At 42.3% G+C, this 19,183-nt stretch overlaps 3 protein-coding genes across 5 annotated transcripts in view; 2 read left to right on the plus strand and 1 right to left on the minus strand.

Annotated features, from left to right (window-relative positions):
- mkrn2 (makorin, ring finger protein, 2) overlaps nucleotides 1-503 on the minus strand; it is a 38,826-nt gene extending 38,323 nt beyond the window's left edge. The window contains exon 1 of one of the 2 annotated variants that reach the window (XM_084166967.1): nucleotides 217-503. In XM_084166967.1, coding sequence (XP_084023093.1) covers nucleotides 217-242 — 26 coding nt within the window. In that variant the 5' untranslated portion in view covers nucleotides 243-503. The remainder of the gene's footprint in view (nucleotides 1-216) is intronic. The other variant, XM_084166968.1, reaches the window with a different exon arrangement.
- Nucleotides 344-2,573, plus strand: mkrn2os.1 (MKRN2 opposite strand, tandem duplicate 1). Of its 2 annotated transcripts, none has more exons than XM_084166969.1 (5): nucleotides 344-406; nucleotides 498-769; nucleotides 933-979; nucleotides 1,064-1,226; nucleotides 2,263-2,573. In XM_084166969.1, the coding sequence occupies exons 2-5, from the start codon at nucleotides 543-545 to the stop codon at nucleotides 2,468-2,470; spliced, it is 645 nt and encodes a 214-aa protein (XP_084023095.1). In that variant the 5' UTR covers nucleotides 344-406; nucleotides 498-542; the 3' UTR covers nucleotides 2,471-2,573. The 2 variants fall into 2 exon arrangements, with proteins under 2 accessions (XP_084023095.1, XP_084023096.1); XM_084166970.1 differs by having other exon boundaries at nucleotides 350-374.
- A 5,906-nt stretch (nucleotides 2,574-8,479) lies between these two features.
- On the plus strand, nucleotides 8,480-12,458 carry mkrn2os.2 (MKRN2 opposite strand, tandem duplicate 2; the record flags this gene model as incomplete). The annotated part of the gene is made up of 4 exons (XM_084167707.1): nucleotides 8,480-8,685; nucleotides 9,415-9,464; nucleotides 9,594-9,762; nucleotides 12,245-12,458. The coding sequence occupies 4 exons, from the start codon at nucleotides 8,480-8,482 to the stop codon at nucleotides 12,456-12,458; spliced, it is 639 nt and encodes a 212-aa protein (XP_084023833.1).
- Between the last annotated feature and the right edge of the window lie 6,725 nt (nucleotides 12,459-19,183).

Here is a 19,183-nt window from a genome sequence, read left to right on the forward strand (position 1 = left end):
CAATCGCGTTATTCATGGAAATGTTCACTTTAAGCAACACACTGCAGCATGTTTTCACAAATATATCGCACCAGAATCGTTAGCGGCATCCCAGCTACTTTAGCTAGCTAGCTAAGAAGCTAACATCTGCCAAATGCAAGAAATAAAACATCACACACCTCGAGGTAAGAAACACTCAAGCAACAGTAAAAACATTAAACACGGTACAAGTTCTACCTGCAGGTGACTTGCTTCGTGTTCATGTTTTATCCTCAATAATATTGGGGCAACGGTATTTATGTTCCCGTTGTCACGTTTGAGTGCAAGCAAAAACTTCCGCCTATAAACCACCAGACTCGATGAACGAAAGGTTCCGAGGGGAAGGTTCAAGACGGGTAAGCAGCCAGGAGTCTCGAGCATACGACATGTATGTTTAAATACGATTATCTTTAAGAATACATAGTTATTCTTTATGAATAAAACATTTTTTAACGCGTTCAAATTGCTTCCTTCTTTAGCAACGTGTGTCACCTCGCTCATGTATTTCCCGGTTGAACCTTCCAATGGACTGCACTGTCTTGAAGTTTAACCATTGTGGAAGAAAAATCTATAGTTTTGACAAAAATAAGCTCCAAACAGAAAACACAGGGCGAAAATGCCCAATCTGTCAGGAGCAGATGAGATTCAGCCTCCTCGAGGCACCTGTCATAGTTCCGTGTCCATTTAGTAATGGACACAAGGTCCGGTGCGCCTTCCTCATTGGATCCTCACTGGGACCTGCTTTTCTCAGGTAAAATCAACACTTTACTGATATTCTTACTGTATATCTTACTCATATTGTCAACAACTGTTTATTTTTGCAACATTGAATGTTAAAATGTAAATCATTTTAAATGTGTATCTTCCCCTTTCATGTGTCTTCCTGACCGGACCTGTCATGGTGTTTGTCACAGTGAATGGCAGGACTCTGAGCTGCATGTTGGAGTTACTAACTCACAAGGTGCCTTCAGATTAGTTTACTTGCAGTTTGTGTGAGTTAGACTGGACTAGGTAACTAGATCTGATGTCTGTGTGTGTGTTCAAGGTGTGGTGTACAGCTACACCTCCTCAGGAGTCCAGAGAGAGGACCAGGGCTGGGAGCAGTGCCTCTGTGTGCCGCTGGTGGCCCCCGGGACTGGCAGCTTTGGAACAATGTGGGACACTGAGCTGGAACAGTTCTCCCTCCTCTCCACCTGGTCACGACACAGGTGAATATTACGAATGGAAATAGTACATTCTGAAAACCTAATAGTTAAAAGATGGTGGTGCCACTTTAGAAATCCCACATAAAGAATACCTTTAATATAAAGGGGTTCTAAGTAGTTTACAATAACAAAAACTTCAACATGATTATTTTGTTTAAGACAGAGTAATACAACTGTATACAGTGAGCTCCAAAAGTATTGGTACTGTGACACATGTTTTGTTTTTGCTCTGTACTCCAGCACTTTGGATTTGAACGGATACAAATAATTTGAGGGTATTTTCATCCATTTCAGGTGAACCGTTTAGAAATTACAGCTTTTTGCACATAGTCCCCACATTTTAGGGAACCAAAAGTATTGGGACACTTGTGTATTAAAGTAGCAAAAAGTTAAGTATTTGGTCCCATATTCATAGCACGCAGTGACTACATGAAGCCTGTGACTCTACAAACTTGTTGGATGTATTTGCTGTTTGTTTTGGTTGGGTTTCAGATTATTTTGTGCCCAATAAAAATGAATGCTAAATAATGTATTGTGTCATTTTGGAGTCACTGTTATTGTAAATAAGAATTGAATATGTTTCTAAACACTTCTACATTCATGTGGATGCTACCATGATTACAGGTAATCAATCCTGAATGAATCGTGAATAATGATGAGTGAGAAAGTTAGACGCACAAATATCATACCCCCAAGACATGCTAACCTCTCACCATTACAATAACAGAGGCATTTTTGGGGGGTATGATATGTGCATCTAACTTTCTCACTCATTATTATTCACAATTCATTCAGGATTATTCATAATCATAATATGGGACCAAATACTGAATTTGTCCCAATACATTTGGGTCCCTAAAATGGGGGGACTACTGTATGTACAAAAAGTGCTGTAATTTTTACGGATGAAAATACCCTCAAATTAAAGCTGACAGTCTGCCCTTTAACCTTAGTCATTGTATCATTTCAAATCCAAAGTGGAGTACAGAGCCAAAACAACAACACGTGTCACTATTGAAGCTCACTGTATTTGCTCCAGGTTTGAAGAGGAGCGGGAGTTTGGCTCGTGTTGCTATGGCTTTGCCCTGTCCTTCCTGAACCAGCTGAGGAGAGCAGAGGGCAGAGAGTCAGTCACCAGGGATGACTTCACACAGCAACATGTCCTGCCCCATGTTAAGACTGCCTCCAAATACATCACAGTCTACCAAGAGATCCATCAACATGGTTTCTACATAGCTGATTATTAAGATGCTTGTATTTAGTGTAATTTTCGTTGGGGTTGGGATAAAGCTTAAGGACCTTCCGTTGGACCTTGTATACAATTGGACAATAAAATAATATTCTTCTTTTGCTATTGTTAATGCATAGTTGTTGGTCGGCACAGATAAATCCTGATGCTTTTCATTTTTAAAAAGTAATTTACTTTGTCTGCTCAAGGGTGTAAAATACAAACTTAAACAAAAGCTCTGACGAAGGCCCGGAGGCCGACACGTAAGCTTGAATAAAAGAAGTTATACTAGCAAGAGCAGTGTGCGGGGTTAATTTTTCTATCAAGTAATCACATTATTCACAATCAACTGCAACCAGACAACTCAGAAGTGGGAGTGTTTTTTAAATGATCTCTGTAAAGGAAACCATACTGCATAGGAGCGTACATGGAAAAACTATCTCCAACAAACACTGAAACAATACATGTGTTAACACCACACCATGTGTAAATGACAACACCAAACAAAATATAATTATTGTAAAATTGACTGTGTCCATAAAATATATATAGTATGTATAGGGCGGCAGGTAGCTTAGTGGTTGAGAGCGTTGTGCCAGTAACCGAAAGGTCGCTGGTTCTAATCCCCGAGCCGACTAGGTGAAAAATCTGTCTATGTGCCCTTGAGCAAGGCACTTAACCCTAATTGCTCCTGTAAGTCGCTCTGGATAAGAGCGTCTGCTAAATGACTAAAATGTAAATGTATAAGCTGGAAGTAGAGGCCTAAGCATTGTTGTTCACTAGTTTACTCCAATTAAGGGAGGGGTGGTGGGGTTGGAAAGTAAAAAAATATATATTTTTAAAGGATGTATGTATGTATGTATGTGTGTATAAACTCAGCAAAAAAAGAAACGTCCCTTTTTCAGGACCCTGTCTTTCAAAGATAATTAGTAAAAATCCAAACAACTTCACAGATCTTCATTGTAAAGGGTTTAAACACTGTTTCCCATGCTTGTTCAATGAACCATAAACAATTAATGAACATGCACCTGTGGAACGGTCGTTAAGACACCAACAGCTTACAGACGGTAGGCAATTAAGGTCACAGTTATGAAAACTTAGGACACTAAAGAGGCCTTTCTACTGACTCTGAAAAACACCAAAAGAAAGATGCCAAGGGTCCCTGCTCATCTGCGTGAACGTGCCTTAGGCATACTGCAAGGAGGCATGAGGACTGCAGATGTGGCCAGGGCAATACATTTTTAACGTTTAACATTTAAGACTCCCGAGTGGCGCAGTGGTCTAAGGCACTGCATCGCAGTGCTAGCTGTGCCACTAGAGATCTTGGTTCGAGTCCAGGCTCTGTCGCAGCCGGCCGCGACCGGGAGACCCATGGGCGGCGCACAATTTTTAAAATAAAAATATCAACAACAAAAAAAATAACATGTATGCATTCACTAACTGTAAGTGGCTCTGGATAAGAGCGTCTGCTAAATGACTCACTAACTGTAAGTGGCTCTGGATAAGAGCGTCTGCTAAATGACTCATTAACTGTAAGTCGCTCTGGATAAGAGCGTCTGCTAAATGACTCACTAACTGGAAGTGGCTCTGGATAAGAGCGTCTGCTAAATGACGTAAATGTAAAAAGTCATTTAGCAGACGCTCTTATCCAGAGCGACTTACAAATTGGTGCATTCAACTTAGGATAGCCAGTGGGACAACCACCCTTTTTTTTTTTTTATGGGGGGGGGGGTAGAAGGATTATTGTTATCCCATTCCAGGTATTCCTTAAAGAGGTAGGGTTTCAAGTGTCTCCGGAAGGTGGTCAGTGACTCCGCTGTCCTGGCGTCGGGGGGGAGCTTGTTCCACCATTGGGGTGCCAGAGCAGCGAATAGCTTTGACTGGGCTGAGCGGGAACTGTGCTTCCGTAGAGGTAGGGGGGCTAGCAGGCCAGAGGTGGATGAACGTAGTGCCCTCGTTTGGGTGTGGGGTCTGATCAGAGCCTGAAGGTAAGGAGGTGCCATTCCCCTCACAGCTCCGTAGGCAAGCACCATGGTTTTGTAATAGATGCGAGCTTCAACTGGAAGCCAGTGGAGTGTGCGGAGGAGCGGGGTGACATGAGAGAACTTGGGAAGGTTGAACACCAGACGGGCTGCAGCGTTCTGGATAAGTTGTAGGGGTTTAATGGCACAGGCAGGGAGCCCAGCCAACAGCGAGTTGCAGTAATCAAGTGCCTGGATTGACAAGTGCCTGGATTAGGACCTGTGCCGCTTTCTGTGTAAGGTAGGTTCGTACTCTGCGAAAGTTGTAGAGCATGAACCTGCAGGATCGGGTCACCGCTTTGATGTTAGCGGAGAACAACAGGGTGTTGTCCAGGGTCACGCCAAGGTTCTTTGTACTCTGGGAGGAGGACACAATGGAGTTGTCAACCGTGATGGCGAGATCATGGAGCGGAGAGTCCTTCCCCGGGAGGAAGAGCAGCTCCATCTTGCCGAGGTTCAGCTTGAGGTGGTGATCCGACATCCACACTGATATATCTGCCAGACATGCAGAGATGCGATTCGCCACCTGGTTATCAGAAGGGGGAAAGGAGAAAATGAATTGTGTGTCATCTGCGTAGCAATGATAGGAGAGACCATGTGAGGATATGACAGAGCCAAGTGACTTGGCGTATAGGGAGAATAGGAGAGGGCCTAGAACTGAGCCCTGGGGGACACCAGTGGTGAGAGCACGTGGTGCGGAGACAGATTCTCGCCACGCCACCTGGTAGGAGCGACCTGTCAGATAGGACGCAATCCAAGAGTGAGAGTTTTCCACTTGTGTGGGTTGTAGACTCCGTCTCATGCTACCACTAGAGTGAAAGCACTGCCAGCATTCAAAAGTAACCAAAACATCAGCCAGGAAGCATAGGAACTGAGAAGTGGTCTGTGGTCACCACCTGCAAAACCAGTCCTTTATTGGGGGTGTCTTGCTAATTGCCTATAATTTCCACCTGTTGTCTATTCCATTTGCACAACAGCATGTGAAATGTATTGTCAATCAGTGTTGCTTCCTAAGTGGACAGTTTGATTTCACAGAAGTGTGATTGACTTGGAGTTACATTGTGTTGTTTAAGTGTTCCCTTAATTTTTTTGAGCAGTGTATATTTGCGGGGAAAAAACATATGGGGGATTGGAAGTGATGCAGACAATTACATTGATGGAAGTTACAATCTATCTGCAATATTAAAGCTGATCTACCCCCTAAAAACAAACACACATAAAAAAATACAAAAAATACAAATAAAAACGTGTTATTAACAACACCACACCACACCATGTGTTATTGACAACACCACACCATGTGTTATTGACAACACCACACCATGTGTTATTGACAACACCACACCATGTGTTATTGACCACACCACACCATGTGTTATTGACAACACCACACCATGTGTTATTGACAACACCACACCATGTGTTATTGACAACACCACACCATGTGTTATTGACAACACCACACCATGTGTTATTGACAACACAACACCACACCATGTGTTATTGACAACACCACACCATGTGTTATTGACAAAACCACACCATGTGTTATTGACAACACCACACCATGTGTTATTGACAACACCACACCATGTGTTATTGACAACACCACACCATGTGTTATTGACAACACCACACTACACCATGTGTTATTGACAACACCACACCATGTGTTATTGACAACACCACACTACACCATGTGTTATTGACAACACCACACCATGTGTTATTGGCAACACCACACTACACCATGTGTTATTGACAACACCACACCATGTGTTATTGACAACACCACACCATGTGTTATTGACAACACCACACCATGTGTTATTGACAAAACCACACCATGTGTTATTGACAACACCACACCATGTGTTATTGACAACACCACACCATGTGTTATTGACAACACCACACCATGTGTTATTGACAACACCACACCATGTGTTATTGACAACACCACACCACACCACGTGTTATTGACAACACCACACCATGTGTTATTGACAACACCACACCATGTGTTATTGACCACACCACACCATGTGTTATTGACAACACCACACCACGTGTTATTGACCACACCACACCATGTGTTATTGACAACACCACACTACACCATGTGTTATTGACAACACCACACCACACCATGTGTTATTGACAACACCACACTACACCATGTGTTATTGACAACACCACACCACACCATGTGTTATTGACAACACCACACCACACCATGTGTTATTGACAACACCACACCATGTGTTATTGACAACACCACACCATGTGTTATTGACAACACCACACCATGTGTTATTGACAACACCACACCACACCATGTGTTATTGACAACACCACACCACACCATGTGTTATTGACAACACTACACCATGTGTTATTGACAACACCACACCACACCATGTGTTATTGACAACACCACACCATGTGTTATTGACAACACCACACCATGTGTTATTGACAACACCACACCATGTGTTATTGACAACACCACACCATGTGTTATTGACAACACCACACCATGTGTTATTGACAACACCACACCACACCATGTGTTATTGACAACACCACACCACGTGTTATTGACAACACCACACCGTGTGTTATTGACAACACCACCCCACACCATGTGTTATTGACAACACCACACCATGTGTTATTGACAACACCACACCACACCATGTGTTATTGACAACACCACACCATGTGTTATTGACAACACCACACCATGTGTTATTGACAACACCACATCACACCATGTGTTATTGACAACACCACACCATGTGTTATTGACAACACCACACCACACCATGTGTTATTGACCACACCACACCATGTGTTATTGACAACACCACACCATGTGTTATTGACAACACAACACCACACCATGTGTTATTGACAACACCACACCATGTGTTATTGACAACACCACATCACACCATGTGTTATTGACAACACCACACCACGTGTTATTGACAACACCACACCATGTGTTATTGACAACACCACACCATGTGTTATTGACAACACCACACCACACCATGTGTTATTGACCACACCACACCACGTGTTATTGACCACACCACACCATGTGTTATTGACAACACCACACCATGTGTTATTGACAACACCACACCATGTGTTATTGACAACACCACACCATGTGTTATTGACAACACCACACCATGTGTTATTGACAACACCACACCATGTGTTATTGACAACACCACACCACACCATGTGTTATTGACCACACCACACCACACCATGTGTTATTGACCACACCACACCATGTGTTATTGACAACACCACACCATGTGTTATTGACAACACCACACCATGTGTTATTGACAACACCACACCATGTGTTATTGACAACACCACACCATGTGTTATTGACAACACCACACCATGTGTTATTGACAACACCAAATCATGTGTTATTGACAAAACCACACCATGTGTTATAGGACTTAACTTAACCCTTTACAGTGAGCTATTTAGACAGTATAGGACTGACCCTAACCCTTTACTGTGAGCTACCTAGACAGTATAGGACTGACCCTAACCCTTTACAGTGAGCTACCTAGACAGTATAGGACTGACCCTAACCCTTTACAGTGAGCTACCTAGACAGTATAATACTGACCCTAACCCTTTACTGTGAGCTAAGGACTGAGCAAAACACAGGACTGCCGAACAGAGGAGTATGGGGACAGGATAGGTGCAACCTGATAGGCCCCAGACGATCTGTGACAAATGAGAAGGTTGTGTGAGTTGAGCGTCACAGACCAGAGAGGTTAAATTACCCTGCTCTCCTGCTAGGGTGTTCGTGCGAAGACCTAGCACTGGGTAGGGAACTTAGAGCGTCACAGACCAGAGAGGTTAAATTACCCTGCTCTCCTGCTAGGTTGTTCGTGCGAAGACCTAGCACTGGGTAGGGAACTTAGTAAGCTACCTAGTAGGGAAGCTCTATTTGCTCTGTTTCCATGGAGAAAAAGAGTGTGATTAAGTTCAGCCACTGTCAGAAGGATATCTTCTGTTTCTACGTCCCAGAGAAATGTCCAGAGTGTGGAGTGAGCTTCATCGGTGGCAGGCTGGAGCAGGCTCCTATCAGTATCCCCAACCCATTTTCTAATGGACACAAGACTCCATGCTGCTTCCTGGTCGCACCTGCTGAGGAAAACAACCTCAGGTAACCAATGACTACTGTGTTGGTGTAAAAGGCAACATGCAATTCTTAGCAGATGAACCCTAACCCTTAGGACTAACCCTAACCCTAACCCATGGACAGCTGTTCCACACATCATATTGCTGTGTTTAGGGAGTTAGGGTTAGGACTACTGGGATTACAGACAATATAGGACCAATCTACAGAGATTGACTGTAGATTGATATTGCTGTGTTTAGGGAGTTAGGGTTAGGACTACTGGGATTACAGACACTATATGACCAATCTACAGAGATTGACTGTAGATTGATATTGCTGTGTTTAGGGAGTTAGGGTTAGGACTACTGGGATTACAGACAATATAGGACCAATCTACAGAGATTGACTGTAGATTGATATTGCTGTGTTTAGGGAGTTAGGGTTAGGACTACTGGGATTACAGACAATATAGGACCAATCTACAGAGATTGACTGTAGATTGATATTGCTGTGTTTAGGGAGTTAGGGTTAGGACTACTGGGATTACAGACAATATAGGACCAATCTACAGAGATTGACTGTAGATTGATATTGCTGTGTTTAGGGAGTTAGGGTTAGGACTACTGGGATTACAGACAATATAGGACCAAACCAAGAGATTGACTGTAGATTGATATTGCTGTGTTTAGGGAGTTAGGGTTAGGACTACTGGGATTACAGACAATATAGGACCAAACCAAGAGATTGACTGTAGATTGATATTGCTGTGTTTAGGGAGTTTGATGGAGGCTCAGACCTACACACTGGGATCACAGACACTAATGGTAGGTTCCTTTTCCACACATACTGTAGCTGTACATGCTACAACTTCCCTTCACAATTTAACATCAACATGTCATTAAGACTAAAACTGCATACGCTTAATACTGACAGTCAGTGTATTTGTTCTATAGGACTGGTGTTCAACTACACTAAGCCAGGGGTCCGGCAGGACCAGCGAGGCTGGGAGATGTGTATCAGTATTCCCCTGATCCAACCAGACATGTTCAACCTCCTCAACCAGTGGGACCAATACCTCAACAAGTTCTCAGATGCCGAGATGTGGGACCCAGCATACAAAAGGTGCACCTTCGTATTGAACTTTAAGATCCTATTACTGTATTACTGATATAGGAACAGTTGATAAATTATTACTGTATTACTGACAGAGGAACAGTTGATAAAAACTATTACTGTATTACTGACAGAGGAACAGTTGATAAAGTATATTACTGTATTACTGACAGAGGAACAGTTGATAAAGTATATTACTGTATTACTGACAGAGGAACAGTTGATAAATTATTACTGTATTACTGACAGAGGAACAGTTGATAAAGTATATTACTATATTACTGACAGAGGAACAGTTGAAAAAGTATATTACTGTATTACTGACAGAGGAACAGTTGATAAAGTATATTACTGTATTACTGACAGAGGAACAGTTGATAAAGTATATTACTGTATTACTGACAGAGGAACAGTTGATAAATTATTACTGTATTACTGACAGAGGAACAGTTGATAAAGTATATTACTATATTACTGACAGAGGAACAGTTGAAAAAGTATATTACTGTATTACTGACAGAGGAACAGTTGATAAAGTATATTACTGTATTACTGACAGAGGAACAGTTGATAAAGTATATTACTGTATTACTGACAGAGGAACAGTTGATAAAGTATATTACTGTATTACTGACAGAGGAACAGTTGATAAAGTATATTACTGTATTACTGACAGAGGCACAGTTGATAAAGTATATTACTGTATTACTGACAGAGGAACAGTTGATAAAGTATATTACTGTATTACTGACAGAGGAACAGTTGATAAAGTATATTACTGTATTACTGACAGAGGAACAGTTGATAAAGTATATTACTGTATTACTGACAGAGGCACAGTTGATAAAGTATATTACTGTATTACTGACAGAGGAACAGTTGATAAATTATTACTGTATTACTGACAGAGGAACAGTTGTTCAAATATATTACTGTATTACTGACAGAGGAACAGTTGATAAAGTATATTACTGTATTACTGACAGAGGAACAGTAGATAAAGTATATTACTGTATTACTGACAGAGGAACAGTTGATAAATTATTACTGTATTACTGACAGAGGAACAGTTGTTCAAATATATTACTGTATTACTGACAGAGGAACAGTTGATAAAGTATATTACTGTATTACTGACAGAGGAACAGTTGATAAAGTATATTACTGTATTACTGACAGAGGAACAGTTGATAAATTATTACTGTATTACTGACAGAGGAACAGTTGATAAATTATTACTGTATTACTGACAGAGGAACAGTTGTTCAAATATATTACTGTATTACTGACAGAGGAACAGTTGATAAAGTATATTACTGTATTACTGACAGAGGAACAGTTGATAAAGTATATTACTGTATTACTGACAGAGGAACAGTTGATAAAGTATATTACTGTATTACTGACAGAGGAACAGTTGATAAAGTATATTACTGTATTACTGACAGAGGAACAGTTGATAAAGTATATTACTGTATTACTGACAGAGGAACAGTTGATAAAGTATATTACTGTATTACTGACAGAGGAACAGTTGATACATTATTACTGTATTACTGACAGAGGAACAGTTGTTCAAATATATTACTGTATTACTGACAGAGGAACAGTTGATAAAATATATTACTGTATTACTGACAGAGGAACAGTTGATAAAGTATATTACTGTATTACTGACAGAGGAACAGTTGATAAATTATTACTGTATTACTGACAGAGGAACAGTTGATACATTATTACTGTATTACTGACAGAGGAACAGTTGTTCAAATATATTACTGTATTACTGACAGAGGAACAGTTGATAAAGTATATTACTGTATTACTGACAGAGGAACAGTTGATAAAATATATTACTGTATTACTGACAGAGGAACAGTTGATAAATTATTACTGTATTACTGACAGAGGAACAGTTGTTCAAATATATTACTGTATTACTGACAGAGGAACAGTTGATAAAGTATATTACTGTATTACTGACAGAGGAACAGTTGATAAAGTATATTACTGTATTACTGACAGAGGAACAGTTGATAAAGTATATTACTGTATTACTGACAGAGGAACAGTTGTTCAAATCTATTACTGTATTACTGACAGAGGAACAGTTGATAAAGTATATTACTGTATTACTGACAGAGGAACAGTTGATAAAGTCTATATTACTGTATTACTGACAGAGGAACAGTTGATAAAGTATATTGCTGTATTACTGACAGAGGCACAGTTGATAAAGTATATTGCTGTATTACTGACAGAGGCACAGTTGATAAAGTATATTACTGTATTACTGACAGAGGAACAGTTGATAAAGTATATTACTGTATTACTGACAGAGGAACAGTTGATAAAGTATATTACTGTATTACTGACAGAGGAACAGTTGATAAAGTATATTACTGTATTACTGACAGAGGAACAGTTGTTTTAGCATTGAGGTATTGTATTAAAGTATTGTAATGAACATGTTTATCTTCTGGTCCTGTAGGTTTAATGAGGAGACCCACAACTGCTACAACTACACCCTGATGTTTCTAAACTGTGTGCTAGCGACACAGGGGAAAGGTTCCCTGACCAAAGACCAGTTCACTCAGAGCTTCGTCCTGCCCAGGATCAAGAGAGCCTGGAAATACACCACAATGTGCAGGGAGATATCACAGAACTACTTCTATATAGTGGACAGTCCTGTTAATACTACATAGTAAATACATCACAATGTGCAGGGAGATATCACAGAACTACTTCTATATAGTGGACAGTCCTGTTAATACTACATAGTAAATACATCACAATGTGCAGGGAGATATCACAGAACTACTTCTATATAGTGGACAGTCCTGTTAATACTACATAGTAAATACATCACAATGTGCAGGGAGATATCACAGAACTACTTCTATATAGTGGACAGTCCTGTTAATACTACATAGTAAATACATCACAATGTGCAGGGAGATATCACAGAACTACTTCTATATAGTGGACAGTCCTGTTAATACTACATAGTAAATACATCACAATGTGCAGGGAGATATCACAGAACTACTTCTATATAGTGGACAGTCCTGTTAATACTACATAGTAAATACATCACAATGTGCAGGGAGATATCACAGAACTACTTTTATATAGTGGACAGTCCTGTTAATACTACATAGTAAATACATCACAATGTGCAGGGAGATATCACAGAACTACTTCTATATAGTGGACAGTCCTGTTAATACTACATAGTAAATACATCACAATGTGCAGGGAGATATCACATAACTACTTCTATATAGTGGACAGTCCTGTTAATACTACATAGTAAATACATCACAATGTGCAGGGAGATATCACATAACTACTTCTATATAGTGGACAGTCCTGTTAATACTACATAGTAAATACATCACAATGTGCAGGGAGATATCACATAACTACTTCTATATAGTGGACAGTCCTGTTAATACTACATAGTAAATACATCACAATGTGCAGGGAGATATCACATAACTACTTTTATATAGTGGACAGTCCTGTTAATACTACATAGTAAATACACCACAATGTGCAGGGAGATATCACAGAACTACTTTTATATAGTGGACAGTCCTGTTAATACTACATAGTAAATACATCACAATGTGCAGGGAGATATCACATAACTACTTTTATATAGTGGACAGTCCTGTTAATACTACATAGTAAATACATCACAATGTGCAGGGAGATATCACATAACTACTTTTATATAGTGGACAGTCCTGTTAATACTACATAGTAAATACATCACAATGTGCAGGGAGATATCACATAACTACTTTTATATAGTGGACAGTCCTGTTAATACTACATAGTAAATACATCACAATGTGCAGGGAGATATCACATAACTACTTCTATATAGTGGACAGTCCTGTTAATACTACATAGTAAATACATCACAATGTGCAGGGAGATATCACATAACTACTTCTATATAGTGGACAGTCCTGTTAATACTACATAGTAAATACATCACAATGTGCAGGGAGATATCACATAACTACTTTTATATAGTGGACAGTCCTGTTAATACTACATAGTAAATACATCACAATGTGCAGGGAGATATCACATAACTACTTCTATATAGTGGACAGTCCTGTTAATACTACATAGTAAATACATCACAATGTGCAGGGAGATACTTTATCCTGTTAGAGAGACGGAGGAAGGATGAGGAGGAGAGAAGGCTTGACTGTTTGATACAAGAGGACAGAGACTGAGGCAGTCGCAGCGCTACACAGAACATGAGTTAAAATGACCATGTTGTGACCATCATCCCAGAAACCCTGGACTCACTCTAATTCACATACTGCCCCCAACAGATCCACAGATGATGCAATCTCTATTGTGCCCTCAGAGCTCATCACTAAGCTAAGGACCCTGGGACTAAACACCTCCCTCTGCAAATGGATCCTGGACTTGCTGACGGGCCGACGCCAGGTGGTAAGGGTAGGTAACAACACATCTGCCACACTGATCCTCAACACGGGGGCCCCTCAGGGGTGCGTGCTCAGTCCCCTCCTGTACTCCCTGTTCACCCACGACTGCATGGCCAGGCACGACTCCAACACCATCATTAAGTTTGCTGACGACACAACAGTGGTAGGCCTGATCACCAACAACGATGAGACAGCCTATAGGGAGCAGGTCAGAGACCTGGCCGTGTGGTGCCAGGACAACAACCTCTCCCTCAACGTGATCAAGACAAAGGAACTGGTCATGGACTACAGGAAACAGAGGGCTGAGCAGGCCCCCATCCACATCAACGGGGCTGTAGTGGAGTGGGTCGAGAGCTTTACGTTCCTCGTGTCCACATCACTAAGGAATTAACATCGTCCAAACACACCAACACAGTCGTGAAGAAGGTACAACAATGCCTCTTCCCCCTCAGGAGGGTGAAAAGATTTGGCATGGGCCCTCAGATCCTCAAAAGGTTCTACAGCTGCACCATTGAGAGCATCTTGACTGTCTGCATCACCGCCTGGTACGGCAACTGGAAGGCACCGGACTGCAAGGCGCTATAGAAGGCGGTGCGTACGGCTCACTACATCACTGGGGCCGAGCTCCCTGCCATCCAGGTAGAGGTCTTCACGGATCCACCTGTACCCGAATACCCGAGACGGGACACAAATGGGTCCGGATCCAGAATTCTAAATTATCTCACGGGTTTGGGTCGGATCTGATTATCACGGGTATGTGTCATTTTAACAGACTTGTCCGGAAGGACCAATACAAATCCGAACGTGACTGCTGCAGTAGAGAGAGAGAGAGATGGTATAATTTATGCTGCTGGTCTTTGCTTTTCACAAGAATGGAGCGTGACGCGTGACGCGTGACGCATGTAGCTTGTAGTTGGCCAATCAGAAGTCATCAAAGCAGCAATAGGCTACAGTCAGGGAGGCTCCGTGTGGCAGAAGTTAGGAGATATAATCAATGGAAGGAGAAGGACCAAGAGGCAATAGGTAGGCTTCTACTTAATAATGGAGCTGTTATTTGTAACTCTGTAGTACGAGAATGCAGCTTCAATTAGCCTAGCTAGCTAGCTTAACGAGCTTCTCCTGGTTTGATGCAGTAAAGACAGGTGTAATCATATTGGATGATCAATAACCAAGCTATGGAAGCTATTCATCTACTATAGCGCAAGTCGGCTTGGTTGGTTGGTTGGTTGGTTGGTTGGTTGGTTGGTTGGATGGTTGGTTGGTTGGTTTCTTTAGTCTCTCCCTCCCTGTTTCCGTGTCACTCGCTCACACTCACAGTAGCATTCACACAGCACCTGCTAGAGCATCACCTCTCTACCTCATGTCCCTCGCGTTTTATCAGCTCCAGTTAATAAAGTCGCTTTTAGTCTATTGATCTAAGTAACATAATAAAACAATCCCCTTCAAAATCTGTCAGTTTAAAGAAAAAAAGAAAATAATCTACTTCATATTCATAATCTCCAGCACCACCTCATCAACCAATTAGTAGGCAATGCCTCCTCTTAATTGGTTAAAATCACACGATGCACAGTGATGATGTCATTGGAAACACTTATCTTCCTCTATCTTTTTTACTAAAAAACAGATACGAGCCATTTTCACATGTTGATGGTGGAGTGGTGCTGGAGATGATGAACATGAAGTAGAAATTGTTTTTAATGTCCCTTTAAGCCTGATGTGTTTTATGGGCTGCATCTCAATCCACCACATCCGCCTATGTCGGCCTGGGCTGCATCTCAATCCACCACATCCGCCTATGTCGGCCTGGGCTGCATCTCAATCCACCACATCCGCCTATGTCGGCCTGGGCTGCATCTCAATCCACCACATCCGCCTATGTCGGCCTGGGCTGCATCTCAATCCACCACATCCGCCTATGTCGGCCTTAAGCATCTGCTACAGCGCTGTTTTGTCAGACCAGGAGACATCCCAAAAATCGGTCTTCTCACAAAAACGTCTGTAGCGTCCGAACTGTTTGGCCTACAAACTAATATGACCACTCTATGGAATCCAAACAGTTTGGGCTACAAACTACACTGAACAAAAATATAAACGCAACATGCAACAATTTCAAAGATTTGACTGAGTTACAGTTCATATAAGGAAATCAGTACAATTGAAATGAATTCATTAGGCCCTAATCTATGGATTTCACATGACTGGGAATACAGATATGCATCTGTTGGTCACAGATACTTTAAAAAAGTAGGGGCGTGGATCAGAAAACCAGTCAATATCTGGTGTGACCACCATTTGCCTCATGCAGCGCGACACATCTCCTTCGCATAGAGTTGATCAGGCTGTTGATTGTGACCTGTGGAATGTTGTTCCACTCCTCTTCAATGGCTGTGCGAAGTTGCTGGATGTTGGTGGGAAATGGAACACGCTGTCGTACACGTCGAGCCAGAGCATCCCTCAATGGGTGACATGTCTGGTGAGCAAGCAGGCCATGGAAGATCTGGGACATTTTCAGCTTCCAGGAATGGTGTACAGATCCTTGCGACATGGGGCCGTGCATTATCATGCTGAAACATGAGGTGATGGCGCAGGTTGAATGGCACTACAATTGGCCTGAGGAGCTCGTCACGGTATCTCTGTGTTGAATGGCACTACAATTGGCCTGAGGAGCTCGTCACGGTATCTGTGTTGAATGGCACTACAATTGGCCTGAGGATCTCGTCACCGTATCTCTGTGTTGAATGGCACTACAATTGGCCTGAGGAGCTCGTCACAGGTTGAATGGCACTACAATGGGCCTCAGGAGCTCGTCACAGGTTGAATGGCAATACAATGGGCCTGAGGAGCTCGTCACGGTATCTCTGTGTTGAATGGCCTGAGGAGCTCGTCACGGTATCTCTGTGTTGAATGGCACTACAATTGGCCTGAGGATCTCGTCACGGTATCTCTGTGTTGAATGGCACTACAATTGGCCTCAGGAGCTTGCAATCGATAAAATGCAACTGTGTTTGTTGTCCGTAGCTTATCCCTGCCTATACCATAACCCCACCGCCACCATGGGGCACTAGCTTATCCCTGCCTATACCATAACCCCACCGCCCCCATGGGGCACTAGCTTATCCCTGCCTATACCATAACCCCACCGCCACCATGGGGCACTAGCTTATCCCTGCCTATACCATAACCCCACCGCCACCATGGGGCACTAGCTTATCCCTGCCTATACCATAACCCCACCGCCACCATGGGGCACTAGCTTATCCCTGCCTATACCATAACCCCACCGCCACCATGGGGCACTAGCTTATGCCTGCCTATACCATAACCCCACCGCCCCCATGGGCCACTAGCTTATCCCTGCCTATACCATAACCCCACCGCCACCATGGGGTACTAGCTTATCCCTGCCTATACCATAACCCCACCGCCACCATGGGGCACTAGCTTATCCCTGCCTATACCATAACCCCACCGCCACCATGGGGCACTCTGTTCACAACGTTGACGTCAGTAAACCGCTCGCCCACACAACGCCATACACGCCATCTGCCCAGTACAGTTGAAACTGGGATTCATCCATGAAGAGCACACTTCTCCAGCGTGCCAGTGGCCATTGAAGGTGAGCATTTTCCCACTGAAGTTGGTTACGACGCCGAACTGCAGTCAGGTCAAGACCCTGGTGAGGATGACGAGCACGCAGATGAGCTTCCCTGAGACGGTTTCTGACAGTTTGTGCAGAAATTCTTCAGTTGTGCAAAACCACAATGTGTTATTCAATCTGTCTCTATGGGCGTAGTAGTAAAAGCTAAATTCAGTATTTTATCAAATATTTATTATCATTATTATCATTATCATACCTACAGGGGTCCAAATAGCTATATGATCCATGGTAATGACCATCTTAAAAAATACTTTGAGGTTAATAAAGTAGCTTAAAAATATAATTTTCTGCTGCTTCCCTCACTCGGATCGGCCGGGGTCTGGATCCGACCAGGTCTATACGGAACGTGGCTAGTTGTCCTCGGGTCTGTTCGGAACGGGTCTTGATATTTAAAATGTTTTAACTAATTTATGCGTATACTGGCCCAATGTTCTTACCTGCCACCCATAAGCTGCTGCTGCTGTTTAGGGTTAGGGTTAGTTACTATCTGGGTTAGGGCTAGGGCTAGGGTTAGGGTTAGGGTTAGTTACTATCTGGGTTAGGGTTAGGGTTAGTTACTATCTGGGTTAGGGTTAGGGTTAGGGTTAGTTACTATCTGGGTTAGGGTTAGGGTTAGGGTTAGGGCTAGGGCTAGGGTTAGGGTTAGGGTTAGTTACTATCTGGGTTAGGGCTAGGGCTAGGGTTAGTTACTATCTGGGTTAGGGTTAGGGTTAGGGTTAGGGTTAGTTACTATCTGGGTTAGGGTTAGGGTTAGGGTTAGTTACTATCTGGGTTAGGGTTAGGGTTAGTTACTATCTGGGTTAGGGTTAGGGTTAGGGTTAGTTACTATCTGGGTTAGGGTTAGGGTTAGTTACTATCTGGGTTAGGGTTAGGGTTAGGGTTAGTTACTATCTGGGTTAGGGTTAGGGTTAGTTACTATCTGGGTTAGGGTTAGGGTTAGGGTTAGTTACTATCTGGGTTAGGGTTTAGGGTTAGGGTTAGTTACTATCTGGGTTAGGGCTAGGGCTAGGGTTAGGGTTAGTTACTATCTGGGTTAGGGTTTAGGGTTAGGGTTAGGGTTAGTTACTATCTGGGTTAGGGTTAGGGTTTAGGGTTAGGGTTAGGGTTAGTTACTATCTGGGTTAGGGTTTAGGGTTAGGGTTAGTTACTATCTGGGTTAGGGTTTAGGGTTAGGGTTAGTTACTATCTGGGTTAGGGTTAGGGTTAGTTACTATCTGGGTTAGGGCTAGGGCTAGGGCTAGGGTTAGGGTTAGTTACTATCAGTCACTTTATTCCTAGTTATATTTACATATCTACC

Source organism: Coregonus lavaretus, assembly GCF_964263955.1.
Source record: "Coregonus lavaretus genome assembly, chromosome: 8".
NCBI classification, from domain to species: Eukaryota; Metazoa; Chordata; class Actinopteri; order Salmoniformes; family Salmonidae; genus Coregonus; species Coregonus lavaretus.

Bases quoted from the DNA above. Each gene is read 5' to 3' on its own strand.
- mkrn2os.1 (XM_084166969.1), top strand. From the start codon at position 543: ATGGACTGCACTGTCTTGAAGTTTAACCATTGTGGAAGAAAAATCTAT. The intron at 770-932 runs GTAAAATCAACA...TGTTTGTCACAG, and splicing joins CTGGGACCTGCTTTTCTCAG to TGAATGGCAGGACTCTGAGC. The intron at 1,227-2,262 runs GTGAATATTACG...TATTTGCTCCAG, and splicing joins TCCACCTGGTCACGACACAG to GTTTGAAGAGGAGCGGGAGT.